Here is a 14,193-nt window from a genome sequence, read left to right on the forward strand (position 1 = left end):
TCCTTCATCTTTTTCTCTGCACAACTACAGCCCTACCAGTGCACTCTGCCCCAGCATGGTGGGGACACAGCTGACTGGCTTTCCAACTGTGCCTCTGCTGTGGGTTTCCAGTCCATTTCACATGGGCTTATAGGCCTGGGACCTGGTGATTGGGTCCCAGATCTCCCAGAGCGCTGAGCCTGGGAGGATGAAAGCAGCTGGCTCACACCAAGGTTTTACTTTAGCCTAGCTAACCCTCAGCCCCACTGCCTTCAGGTGGGTGAAGAGAAACCCCAGTCTGCTCTCTGTCTCAACCACCATCACAGATGCTGGATGTCCTGCTGATTTGATGGTTGCCTTATATTTGTCTCAGGACAGAGGCAGCTACAAGCCAAACACAGCTCCTATCCCAGCTTTTCCGTGAAAAAAAATAAGCCCAGAAATCAGTGAGCTGGGGATGGAGATGAAGGTGATAAAAACCAGAAGGGATGTTGTGAAGAGAGCTTGTTCAATTTTTACAGCTATCTCAGTGGGTCTATATTACATGTCTCAAAAAGCTTCACATCTCCTATATCATGTGAACTTGAGGAAGGTGAGTAACAGATGGAGAAGGTGGAGTCACAGCTCTTTTTGGACCAGTGCAGAAGGGAGAATGCAGCCCAGGTAGACAACAGTTCTTCTTAGTGAGTTCATCCAGGGCAGCTGGATGGGCAACTACAGAATGCTGCTCTGGGAGGGCAAACATCTCGGCAGATAATAGCACTTATCTCAGCATGGCCTTTTCTTTTCCTGGTGCGTACTCTGCTGGTTTCCAGTGACACATTTGAGATAGTCACATTTTAATGAGACTTCTTTTGCATCTTCCACTCCCTGATGCAATCCTACCACCTGTATCACCATTTGTTACTTGGAGTGACTCCACAGTCATGGTTTGAGCCTGGCACAGAGCCAGTGCCCCCCATGAAAATGCCTCACCCTGGTGTCTGCTGTGAGATGTGACCAGGAATAAGCAAAACAGGCTCCAACTTAAACATAAAGAACACTTTATTACCTAAAACTACAGGAAAAAATAGGGAAAGAAAAAAAAGAAATTGAAAACCTTACAAAAAAACTTTCCTCCTCCCCACTCCCTGACTTTCCCAATCCGATACATTCTCCCAAAAAACACCAACTGCCCAGCCCGGCACGACACTTTAGTATACTCAAACTGCAGTTCATGAAGAGGAAAGGAGTCTTTCTCGTTCCATAGGCTTCTCGTGGAAACACACTGAGAACCTCGTGTGCTTCCCTGTTACTTCGGCACCGCCCAGAAGAAAAAAAGTCCTTCTGCCGCTTGTAACATCGTCCTTCCATGCCCAGTGCTCTCACCACCGAGACATGGCCAGAGCTGCTTTTAGGGTTGTCTTTCAAGGATGCCTTGTCTCACTCCAAAAAGGCACAGTCTCTGCTTTTGGGACATCTGTCCCCCCCATATTTTTCCAACCCCCTGGGGCCGGGGGGTCCTCACGAATGAACCTTCTTGGTTTTGAGGCACTGCCTCCCCCTAAATGCAGTCTGTGTCACAGGAACAACTGAGTCCATAGCCACGAGAAAAGTCCAGCCAAAAGGCCACTCCAAATCATCTCTCCCCATCCAATCATCTCCACATTCTCCGGGCCAGGTCCTTATCTTATCTCATCTCTTATCTCCCTTCTTATTCAGCTTCGAGGAGGATTAGCATTTTTGCAAGGCCCCAATCATGCAAGAAAGGGTTAAAAGTTTTCAGTCTCTGTCTGTCCTGGGACGAGATGATACTCCCACACGTGCTGCTGCTGCGGCCGGCCGGGCTCCCTCCCCCCTTCTCCTCCTGGCTGGCTGCCATCACATTCGGTGCCGCCGGCTCTCTCTCTCTCTCCTGGGGGGGGGGGGGGGGGGGGGGGGGGGGGGGGCTGGCTGCCCGATGTCTCGATGTCTCTTGGGGCTCCCCCACCCTTCCATCCTTGAAAGCCCCCTCAACCCCCACCTCTGTCCAGGCCCCAGGCCTACCGCATGGCGGCTCCTCCCCCGCCCAGCAGCAGCGGGCCGGGCGGGGGAAGAGATCTGACCTCTTCGCCCGACGATGTCCAAAAGAGGAAGTGCCAGGGCAGTGCCTTGCTTTTAACCCCTGTGTATTCTCGGAGGTGTGTCCAAACCCCACTGGCTACACCAGGTGTCAGTATGAAACCCAAAACCTTCATTGGTTTGACCACAGCTTCCCAGAATTCCCACTCCTTCCTGGTCAAACCATGACACTGGCACAACTGGTGAGATGGGTTCCTTCCAGGAGCAAATCCATCTTTTACTGGAGCAGCTTTTTACAGAAAGGCTCAGTCACCACCAGTTTCTGCTGGCAACTGTGTCTGGAAAGCAATGGGAAGAGCTGCTGTCCACAGGCATCAGGGAAAGATGCAACTTGTCCTGTTGCCTATGTTGCTCTATAACGCTCAGAGTGCAACTGAGATAGTGAATGGTGATGGGAGGGAAGAGAGTATTGAATGGCTCCTTTGGCATATTCCCATGGCAGTTTCATGCTCTTACTTTTAGCATCCATTTAATGATCTGAGGGTATAAACTGGCACTTTTGCCTGGGCTCTTCCTTTACTATTCTCCCTTAAAGCTCACACAGGGAATGGCCATTACCTAGAATGAAGTAGGCTTTATCACCTGGCTCCTGCTTGGCTCAGCAAGCACAGGCTATATGTGCCAATGTAAACATACCCTGGCTTTGACCTCTACCACCCTTCAGAGCTGACTCTTCACATAACCCTATTTCTACTTCTCACGTTTCAAAAGAACTATCTGCATAAATGGGCAGTGCCACAGGGCAAACTTGGCTAGGTTGAGCCTAAGGGGAAGGCATGGAAAAGTGCTCCTTTTTAAGGTGCTTTTCACCTTTAGAACATGGCATCCTTGTCACTTCCTTTCAAGGATTTCCTACGTAAGGGATCCTTCCAAACCTTGAACCACATCTCATCATACAAACCCACATCTGTGACAGAGCTGGACAAGCCCTGTAGCAGAAGAGTCAGCAACTCAGCATAAAGGAAGAGGTTATGATTTGGGATTACCTACACAAGATTAATGCCAGACTGACCAGGTGCATGTTTCTCACAGGGGTTGGCATCTGTATTTTAAATCCTTGTTGGACTCCTAAGTTCCTTAACTTCATTAGCAGTGGATGGTGCTGTTGCGCCACCAAATCTTTTTACACATTCTTTCTGGCATCATGCAGACTGAGAAGTCAGTTGTGCAAGAGTCAGCTGCCAAATGTGTGAGAAACACATCCTTCCCAAACATCTGCTCCCAAAGTTCTTTAATCTCTTTACTAACCTCCACTCTGCAGCCTTCTGATGCATGTAAGCAACATCAGAAAATGGTAAAGAGAGGGAAAGCAGAATTGTGCTGCTTTTCTTTGTAGTACTTTGAAAATACATGCAAAACTTCTACAGAATGCTTTTTGCATCTTACTTGCAGAACTATACTATCAATTGTGTCCACCACACACTTGGCAACATCCATGCAGATGGATGCAGGGTGGTGGTAGGATCTTGAGAAGGCAGCTTTCTCTCCTGTGCTGCAGAAAGGAATGGATATCAAGAGGGAATGTGACTTGTCTGAGGTTAGAGCAAACGTAGTATGTGCCAGCAGTAGTCTGACACCACCAAAGACACCTTTCAGCATTAATAAATCTCTCCCATGGGCACCAAGAGATGCCGTGTCAAGACAATATCAACAGCCAAGCTGTGTGAAAATGTGCTTTCTTCAACTAGTTTTTCTGGCACTGACCTTCAAGCTGAACAGTTCTAGTTCTGTCTTTTTTCTTAGCTGAACACACTTTAGGATTTCTGAAAGCACATGGGTCTCGCAGAAATGAAGTATTGGCTGAAGTCATTATACATGGCTGGTCTGAACTCAGGAGTATGGTATTCTTGGGCAAAGACTGAATCCCTAACTGAAGAGCATGGATGGACTGCAGATTGAATCCAATGTGTTTGGTGATAATTTAATGTGGAGCTAAGGACAGAGTGCATTGGATATGTGACACAACAGCTCTAACTATTACTGACTCACAGTGAAATGTCATCTATTTGTCCCTTTCACAAGTAAATGAATTGCATCATGCTAGTCCTGACTAGCCTTGCCATAAGAAAGGATGCCCTCCTCTGTTCCTATTTCCATGTCCCAGTTACAGTATAAGTATAGTTATGCAAATGTATCAGGTTTAGTGAATCAATTAAGAACTGATCTTCTCCAACAGGTAAAACCCTCTGACACCTCAGACTCACCCCTGATCTTGTAGATGGACTGGTTTCAGTGGGCAGCAGTAACTGCAGCTCCATCTCACCCTTCCCATTCTGGAATAGACACCTTACAAAACATCTCCAGTGCCTAAACAAACCAAGGAGGTTTCTCTGGACCACTCTGTATTTGCTCTCCAGACCAGTACATTCTGCCACGCAGTGCCTGGCACTTTGATCAACTTGTCTTTTGTTTTATCATAGTTTAAAATAACTTATTAACCAATCATAAATTTTTGAGTTTCTTCTGGCTCCATGAACACAAAGAAGTGCATGTCCTACCATAGGAGGAAGTGATGACTTAAGTTTTATAGTGGAAAGCACTGAAAGCACTGCTGGCCTCACTACTGGATGTGACAGGCGGTGGAAGAGGTGGCTTGGCAACACATGCAGGTAGGGTTCACAGATTTAGGGGGAATTAGGTCGAGGTCCTCATCATCTGGGATCTCATCTAACCGGTACCCATCCTTTAGGAGCTGGATGTTCAAGTCTTGGTTGATCTGCTGCAGACAAACAGACAAGCAGACAAACAGACAAACACTTGAGATTTCTTCCTTCTGATGGCTGGAAGAGGAAAGAAGTCCTTTATTCTGAAATATATTTCCCTATCATTAGCAGCTGTCCCATCAATGAAAGAGTCCCAGTTTTTGACCACAGGTGAGGGCTGTTGTTGGGGTTTTAGTTCTCCTATTGTTTTTTTTGGTTTTTTTTTCCTCATACATGTTGCTAGGAGACAATAACAACTGGCTACTTAAGAGGGACAAAAGATGATGTCACAGCTCAGGGGAGGGGTGCAGCTGGCTACTCTCTCTTTACATGGGGTTTCTCGTGAACAGCAGAGATACTGGAAGATTTAGACTGGGTAAACGGCGTTGGGTGCAGCCCCTAACTCTCTTGTGCTCTCAGCATTCGGAGGGGAGAGAGGCTGCGGTCGATGTAGAGAGAATTCATCACCACTGCGGCATTCAGTCTCCTACTGCCTGTCTTCTACCGTGAGTGGAGCTCTGTTCGTAAGAGTAGCCGTTGTACTGGGACTTTTTCCTGCCCTGCTCAGAACCGGGTCTGCCGCTGCACCGCCCCCGCCATTTCTTCTTCATCACTGCTCCGAGCTTTTGCTATACTATAGCCCCGCACTCCCTGCCTGCCGAGACGTCCCGCAGTTCCACCTACAGCTGCGGAGCTTCTGATACATCGCGTCCACCACCCCGGGATTTTTGCTCATTCCTGCCATTCCAGCTTGCTGCTTCCGAGAGTCCTGCTGGGGCACTGCGATCAGATGCCCCTGGGGTGTTTGTAAAGCAAGCCTTTCTTCCATGCCTTCTCATCTCGGTCAAGTCTGCCATTATCGCATGCTCCCCGAACTCACGCCACAGCACCCCCTGCATCCGCGGGGGAAGCATCGCACCTGCCCTGCCCACCAAGAGCCACTAACGCCCCTGCCAGCTGTGACCATCACTACACCACAGGGGAAAGAGCCTGCGTCTGGGAAGGCTGTTACTGGGTTTCTGGTTCTGTTTGTTGTTAATGTCATAGTTATTGTTGTTTGTTTGCCTTGTTATACATACTAGTAAAGAACTGTTTTTCCTATTCCCATATCTTTGTCTGAGAGCCCCTTAGTTCCAAAATTATAATAATTCGGAAGGAAGGATGTTATATTTTCCATTACAAGGGAGGGTCCTGCCTTCCTTAGCAGAAATCTGTCTTTCAAACCAAGACACCTGACTTCTATTTTTTAAACTTCTTCCAGAATAGGAATATCTAGAATAGAAAACTGATACAGTATTTTAATCTGGAATAATCTTTCCATAAAGATTAATCCCCATTTAAAGTAATGTAATAATAATAAACTGACTGGCAGCTGGGCAGTCCCTCCTTTCAGTCTGGGGCATTGTAGCAGTTGAAAGGTGGTAAAGCTTCTTGACTTTTTGTAATCTCAAATTCAAGTGCTGTCTAGCCAGATCTGGGTGAACAACACTTCATCAGGGCCCAGAGATGGTCCAGATCAGCTGATCTGGTCCCTGCTCTTGGACATTTCTCTGCATTTCAGAGGTATTTTGCCAAGGAAGGGATACAAAGGGGAGGAGTTCCCAGTGGCTTGTGTGCATAATGGCTGTTCCACACCTTGGATGTAAAATCAGATCCTGCAGAAGCAGTACCTGGAGCCTGAACAACTAACTCACAAGAGACCTTGGGAATATATTCAGAAACAATGCAAAGGGATTAATAAGCCAGAGCTTCCCTGCCTTTTCTATTTGAAAGTGCAGAAGTTCATATCTACAAGTCCTCCCTAGAATTTCTGGTGCTCCAAATAAACATGCACTGGGTGACCCTGACTCCCACAAGAACTGGAAATCACAGCACACCCTCAGATCCTTTATTCGTGTCCTTCACATGCATACAGTTTCTGATCTGCTGTAACAGAAAAGTTGATGCATTTGCACCACATGGACCAACAGTGCACGACTGAGCAGAACTGGGAAAAGCTTGAGTGCATCCAAAGGTATCTGTGATAACAGCCAATGGGCAGATCTGTTTCTGTGCCATGGAAGTGTAGGGATGGAGCCAACTGGATCGCCAGGAAAGACAGAAATATGACACAGTTTCTGCCATGGCCCCTTCCAGGCTCATAGAGTCTACACCACTGGTAAATTCCTTGTGGAGCTGTTTCTGGCAGCACAAGGACATTCTACGTTGTTTCTGGCTGTTCAACTATTAGCATTCATGGCAAAGATGTCAGGAAAGAATGTAACTCACCTCAGCTAATGAGTATCCTGAGGAGGAATATCTGGACATGTCAAAGTCATCATCACTGCAGGGAATGACAAGATGCATCAAAGAAGGAAACAACAGTTAAAGAGACCTGTATTCCCTGGTTAGCCCTATCTTTCTTGTGTCATGAAGCTGTACTTCATCCACAGAGGAATTACATCAAGGGAGTCTGGAGACCAACTTTCATCTGTAACCCAGAGACCTTTCCATCAAAGTATTCTTGACTCACGTCTCTTCCGACTTGTTTACACACACACTTGTTACAGCATGTGCTGAAGGGCACAGCAAGGAAGAGTGCAAGTGTCCCACAGGAGCAGTTTCAGCAGAAATTCGCTTCAGTGCTGCACTATAGCGTGAAAACTTGCTTGCACTGTAATATATATACATAAAATCTTATTAACCCTTTGCATACCTGTCTGTATCCAGGGCTACCAGTGGCTTTTCATCTGGATTCTGATCTAATGACGAATAGCCTTTATTGGGAATGACGAGCCTGAAATAATTAAATGCTGCCCATTAACCATACAGTAAAGCTCAGTACCACACATAGTTTAGAGCAAAGCCATATATTTTGCTTTCTCTGTTTCACTTATGTTTTGGGGAGGGTTTATAAGGCATATCCCAGAATCAGTTGTACTGGAAATTGTCACAGTTCCCCCTCGTTGTCCCCCCTCCCCCCCCTTTGCGGTTTGGGAGATATCGCGAGATATGTAAGCTCAACCAGGACCCTGCAGGGGGGATAGGGGCAGGGCTAGGTTGTCTCTTCCCTTCTGGTTCAGGGATCAAGGAGAGTGTCCATGTGGGTGGTAGAGCGTGTGTATCTGGCCAGGGGTACTACTACATTGTAACTTGGTACTAGGATTGGATCTGCCTGCTTTCACCACTCTTGCCTGCTGCCAGGGGTGGTACCTAAACTGATTACTGCCTGTGAGTTTAGAAAAGGAGCAATTTCCTCTCTTCCCCTTCACCCGAACCTCCATCACCACATGATGGAGGTTGCCGAGCTCACATTGGAATGCCTCCTGAAGCCACGGGGGAATCATCACACCTTCCCTGCCTCACCAGAGACTGCTAGCACCCTCTGCCGGCTGCAAGGTAGTCACTGCAGCTGTTGTCTCACCATAGCCACCAGCACCCCCTGCCGGTTGTGGTCATAACTACACCAAAGGGGAAAGTGGTGCTTAACGTGTGGGAAAACTTTTGTTATTGGTTTTTTTTTGTTGTTGTTGTTTCTTCTGTTCTTATATACATATATATTTTCTGGTAAAGAATGTCTATTCCTTTTCCCATATTTTTGCCTGGAAGCCCTGTCATTTCAAAGTTATAATAATTTGGAGGGAGAGGGATCATGTTTCCGTTCTAGGAAGGTTCCCGCCTTCCTTGGCAGACATCTGATTTTATTAAAGCAAGACAACTTCCTTGCAAGTCCTCCCTTATCAGTGAAGACATTTAAATGGGTGCAATTCAGAGGAAGCAGGCTGTGTGTTTGGGTAGTTCAGATCAGTTTCACAGGGATGAACACTGGACATGCACTGAGAACACACTCCTCCCAGGAAGAAAAAACAGTTGGGACACTCCACACTTCATTCTGGTAAATCTGATCACTAGCATTGTTTGTTGTATCAAATAGCTCATTTTTTTCCATAGCAATTATTTTTTTCCCTCTAGCAATGAGTACATGACACTAGCAATAAATAAATCTGAGAAGGAAGCTGGGGAAATGCAGAGGCTTGGTGCTCCTACTATTCAATTGAAAATCAAAGATTCAATCTTTCCTGCATGAGCTCCTACACAGACCTCCACAATACAACACTTTTGAGGTCTCACTCCTAAATTTAGTAATATGAGGAATATGAGCTGGTGGGTGCAGCACAAAAGTCTGGTAAGACTAGCTATTTTAAAATTCTATTATTTTATAGACCTTTACTTCACCAGAAGTATAACAAAGGCTGATGACAATTCTGCACCTTTAATTGCTTATAAGATTTTATGTGTTGAAAAACAGGCTTCAGAGCTGTTGTAATAAGGAAAACACATTAATTCAATGCTACTCACTTCACAACAGTTCTTTCACGCAAAAAACTGAACATGAGTAAACAAAACATCAGGCAATCTAAGAGAAGAGCCCTTTGTGGTGCTATTTAATAAAATTTTAAAAAATCACTACATCTTTTTCTTGAGAAATGTCTTCATTCATAATAATACAGAACTTCAATTTTTCTGCAACAGACAAAAAGTGTAATCGTGTCTTTGCCCTCAATCGAAATCTTTCTTTTGCATCCTGATTGGTTTTATGCTTGCTTTCCATTGTCCTTGGAAAAAAGCCAGATTGTAGTCAGAGCTGCTTTCATCTGCATGTGTCCTAGTATGAGATTCTTGTCTTGGTGGTTTAATCACTTAATGTGAAATACGTTATGACAAAATCTGATTTTAGGTTATCCTCAGAGCAGGCTACAATATCTGTCTGTGCAGAAGTGGTGCAGATGATGGTGTGAACTCTGCCTGTGTTACCAGATGATAAATGGACTATACCTGGTGAGCTAATACACTGCTTGTTCTCCAAAACTACTGGCCAACGGAAACTGCACAAGGCCCATTGTGTAAGAAGGAGAACTGGAAGTTCACCAGCCTCAGTGTCCTGCCACCTCAGCCAGTCACCTGGAACATTGGGGTCTATTACCACCAGGGACCTCCAGAGAGATCCACAGAACAGAAGAATGCATATGTAAAGGGGAGGGCAAATATGTTAATGATTTCAGGGAAATTATTATCATGTGTATGTTTAGTCCAGGACAATCAATGAATATGTATGCAAAATACAGTATATAAACAGAAACTGTTCTGTACTCAGCATGCATGAATTTGGAAGGAGCTATCCCCCCATGCATACAGCCAAATAAAGAATGTCTGCTTCTTAATGCTACCTTGATGTTAAGGAGTTTTTTATTTTTTACCAAATTTTTGGTAACAGTTTTGGCAACCCAGGTGGAACATACTTCTGAATTTCAACGGATCTGAGGGATCACAGGACCTCCAGCCAGCACTGAGGGATTCTCAGGGAGAACCTTTGATCCCTGGTCTGAAGGAAATCGGAGCAACACCCCTTGTAAGACAAAGGCATTCTTTACTTTAAAGGTGTTAACTGTTAACCTGCCTGTAAGGTGCAGCAAAAGCTTTGCAGGGTTGGATTTAAAGGTACCTAAGGTGGGAAAAGGGAAGGTTTAGAGTCTCTTCAAAAAGGGAATGGTTAGAGTCCCTTCTAGGGAGCTCCTAAGCAGTGATTGGTTATAATGGGAAACAAAACCTCGAAAGGGGTGTCACAGGTGTCACCACTGGGATGCATCTTTAAACATTGGAAACAAATTGGGGGTGATCTCCTCACATGAAAAACTTACAGAAGTTTGTAATCAGTTGTGGTCGCTTTACACTCTGTAAGATCAAGAGAAGTGGCCTAAGGATGGAACCTTACAGGGTAACACCATATTGCAATTAATGCTGCTTTGTAGAAGGGAAAACAACTAGGATAAAGTTGCTTATGTTGACTTGTTTTTCACTGTAAGAAATCATCAGGAGTGGCAATAGGAATGCTGGAGGACCCCACAAGATCCATTAATTTTAGCACTTGAAAAGGAAAAGAAAGGCAAAGGGTTTCAAAGAGGTGTTGTTCTGCATGCAGCATAGGGCAGAAGTGCCTAAAGCATGGAAGAGAGGACGAGGATGATTTACAGCTGATGGTTGCTCTGCGGCAAAGAGTGGGTGGGGTGAATGATGAATTTCTGGGGAACATGGCTAGATGCATATGTAGGTCATGGGAGAGTAGACTGGAAATGGAGAGAAGGCTTTAGGGGATCATTTGGAAATCAACTAGTAAAAGAATTAGAACAATGGAGGAAAAATAACACTGGATGAGCAGTTTTACAGAATGTGGATGTCATTGTGCTGGCAACAGAGACCGAAAAACAATGCCTACAAATGATCATGAGTGTACTGAACTTTCTGGGACAGAATGGTTACAGAGTAACTAAAAGAAAAGCTCAAATAGGAAAAACAACTGTGAACTATTTGGGCTTTGAGATCACTCAAGGGCAGAGAATTCTTGACCTTGACAGAAAGGAAGCAATCTGCCAAACTCCAGAACCGCAGAATATCTGAGAATTACGAGGCTTTCTGGGAATGGTCAGGTGGTGCTGGTTGTGGATATTAAACTATGGACTTTTAGTGAAGCCCCTCTATGAAGCCCTAAAAAAACCAAAGGAAGGACAATTGGTGTGGACTCCTGAGTGCCAAACTGCCTTCTGAGAACTGAAGAAGGCATTAATGACAGCACCAGCTTCCTGACTAAACCAAGCCCTTTGAACTGTTTGTACATGAGAGGCAGCATTTAGCCCTGGGAGTCCTAAAGGAAAAGTTGAGAACCTGGAGGAAACCTGTGAGCTATTTCTCCAAACAGCTGGACAATGTGAGCAAAGGATTTCCAGGATGCTTGTGAGCAGTTGCTGCAAACTTTTTACTGATCCAAGAGGCGAGGAAGCTCATGACTGGACAGCACATAACTGTTTTTGTCCCTTTTAATATATGTGAGAAATAATTCATGCTATAAAAGAATATATTTTATAAAGATTGTGAAATTCAAACGAGTCTCTGACCACAAGTAGCCTGAGAGGCGGATGTCTATTCAAACTCCGAAATTCCTGGAGAAGGCCAGATAACATTCGGCATTTAGCCCAAGAATAGACGCACCCAGTGTGATGATCACCATTACCCTGAGTCATGGGAAACTGCCTAAGAACGATCATCGCTCTGTGGATAACATCCATTGTTGGAGATTTTTTCAGGGATGGCCTAGAAGGCAGCTATGAGGAGCAGGTTCTCACAGCCTGTTTCTGTGAACAGCAGAGGTTCTCAAGTTATTTTTAATTACAGGTAAAAGTGACAAGCGTGAAGGCCTTGAGAGCCTTGCACATCAGAGTTCTCAGGCAGCTTTCTCATAACAAGTGGATGTTCTATCTTTGGCTGTTTTGGGAAAGCAAGAATAATTTTGAGAACCCAAATCTTGGTATTGGAAACATAAGGAGGGGTTGGTATGTTATCTCTGACCTATTGTGAGCTCAGATTTTGCAATATGCATGAACTTGATTAACACTGTTATAAAAGGTGCCTGATTGATTAATAAATGGGAGTCGATGCTGACCAATGCAAGGTGGATCGTCTCCCTCCAACTTCAATAATCCATCAATCCCGGGCTTAATGCTGTCTCTTTGGCTGTGGTGGTTTTGAGGACACTATTTTGGTCGCAGGAAAAGATAAATAAATCTTTTTGCATTTTTTTGATAATTTGGCTTTTGATTGATCATTTATAACATCCCTCACATGGTAATATCTGTATTAGAGCAAAAGGAGGAGCATTGACTATCTCCCAGCAGGATGTAGTGCTAAGTTGTGCTTTTGGAACAGGATGATGTGGAATTGAAGACGACAGCAGCCACAAATCCAGCTGTGTTCCTCGATCCAAAGGCAGTGGATGAGGGAGCCTCAGCACATTATTGTCTCCAAACTGTCAAACAGGTATATTTCAGCAGAACTGATCTGAGAGATGAGCCAATAAAGAATCCTGATTTAGAATGATTCACAGATGGGAGCAGTTTTGTTAAGAATGGAAAAGAGATGGCAGGATATGCAGTGGTGACCATTACTGAAGTATTGGAAGCTTGATCTTTACCAATTAACATGTCATCACAAAAGGCAGAAATAATAGCACTAAAACAAGCATTGCATTGGGCAGCAGGCAAAAGGGTGAATATTTGGACTGATTCTAGGTATGCATTTGGTGTAATTCATGGCCATGGAGCTATATGGAAGGAAAGAGGACTGCTATCAGGTCAACAATCAGCTATTAAACACAAAAAAGAAATTTTACAACTTTTGGAAGAAATTAAAAAACCAAAGGAGGTGGCAGTGGTGAGTTGTAAAGCACATCAACCTGAACAAACTAATGTTATAGTGGGAAACTGATAGGCAGACAAAGCAGCTCGAGGAGTAGCTGAAAAAGTCATCCTAGTATTAGCATCACAAATTGACATATCTGAATTTAGGCTTAATTATGAAAGTGAGGACCAGTGCTTAGCAAACACATTAAAAGCCACTAAGAATCAGGAGGGATGGTGGCTAACAGACAGCCAACACATTATAGTTCCAACTTCTGTAATGAGAAAGATAATGGAAAAATAACACAACAAAACCTATTTGGGGAATTGTGTCCATGATACTAGTCTCCAAAGCTCTGTACTCAGCACAGGAAAGACTGTAATAGCCAAATCAATCCTAGTGAAATGTCCAATTTGTTTAAAAAACAATCCCATATATAGGAAGAGGCCACCTCCTGGAAATGTAAACAGGGAAATTTACCTGGAGATTATTGGCAAATAGATTTCTCTGAATTACCCAGGCAAAGCGGGTGTAAGTATCTTTTAGTATTGGTAGATACATTTTCCGGATGGTGAGAAGCCTTTCCCTGTCACACCAATAAAGCTAAGGAAGTGGTAAAAATCATGCTTAAAGAAATCATATAAAGATTTGGGGTGCCACTTGGGATGTCCACGGATAGAGGCCCACATTTCATAGCAGATGTGGTGCAACAGCTAAGCAAAACTCTAGATATAAAATGGGTCTTACACACACCTTGGCAACCACAATCAAGTGGGAAAGTGGAAAGGATGAATCAGACTTTGAAACGACAAATTAGCAAAATGTGTCAAGAAGCTTCCTTAAAATTGCCACACACCTTCCCTCTGGCTCTTTTGTGAGTCAGAATTCAGCCAAGGTCAAAAACCTAACTAAGTCCCTATGAATTGCTGTACGGATTGCCGTATCAAACACCATCCATTCCCGGAGAAATACATTCAAAGGGACAAACAGATTTAAATCTATACTTAATTTCTTTAGGAAAAACACTTGCTGGACTCCGTTGGTTTATAACCATATCGGGACCAGTTGCTTTGAATGCACCCGTTCACCCATACCAACCTGAGGACTTTGTATATGTAAAGACCTGGAACTCTGAACCCTTGAAAGAAAATAGGAAAGGACCCTTTCAAGTTCTCCTGGTAACCTACACAGCACTTAAGGTAGA

The 14,193-nt window shown here is 44.4% G+C and overlaps 1 protein-coding gene across 3 annotated transcripts in view; it reads right to left on the reverse strand.

Annotated features, from left to right (window-relative positions):
- Window positions 1-1,036: 1,036 nt before the first annotated feature.
- Window positions 1,037-14,193, reverse strand: part of LOC135459271 (protein FAM219A-like) — a 298,061-nt gene continuing 284,904 nt past the window's right edge. For 2 of the 3 annotated variants that reach the window (XM_064735046.1, XM_064735048.1), the window contains 3 exons: window positions 7,477-7,557; window positions 7,050-7,104; window positions 1,037-4,798 (listed from right to left, as the gene is read on the reverse strand). In XM_064735046.1, coding sequence (XP_064591116.1) covers window positions 4,640-4,798; window positions 7,050-7,104; window positions 7,477-7,557 — 295 coding nt within the window. In that variant the 3' untranslated portion in view covers window positions 1,037-4,639. The remainder of the gene's footprint in view (window positions 4,799-7,049; window positions 7,105-7,476; window positions 7,558-14,193) is intronic. The other variant, XM_064735047.1, reaches the window with a different exon arrangement.

This window comes from Zonotrichia leucophrys, chromosome W, assembly GCF_028769735.1.
Source record: "Zonotrichia leucophrys gambelii isolate GWCS_2022_RI chromosome W, RI_Zleu_2.0, whole genome shotgun sequence".
Classification (NCBI taxonomy): Eukaryota; Metazoa; Chordata; class Aves; order Passeriformes; family Passerellidae; genus Zonotrichia; species Zonotrichia leucophrys.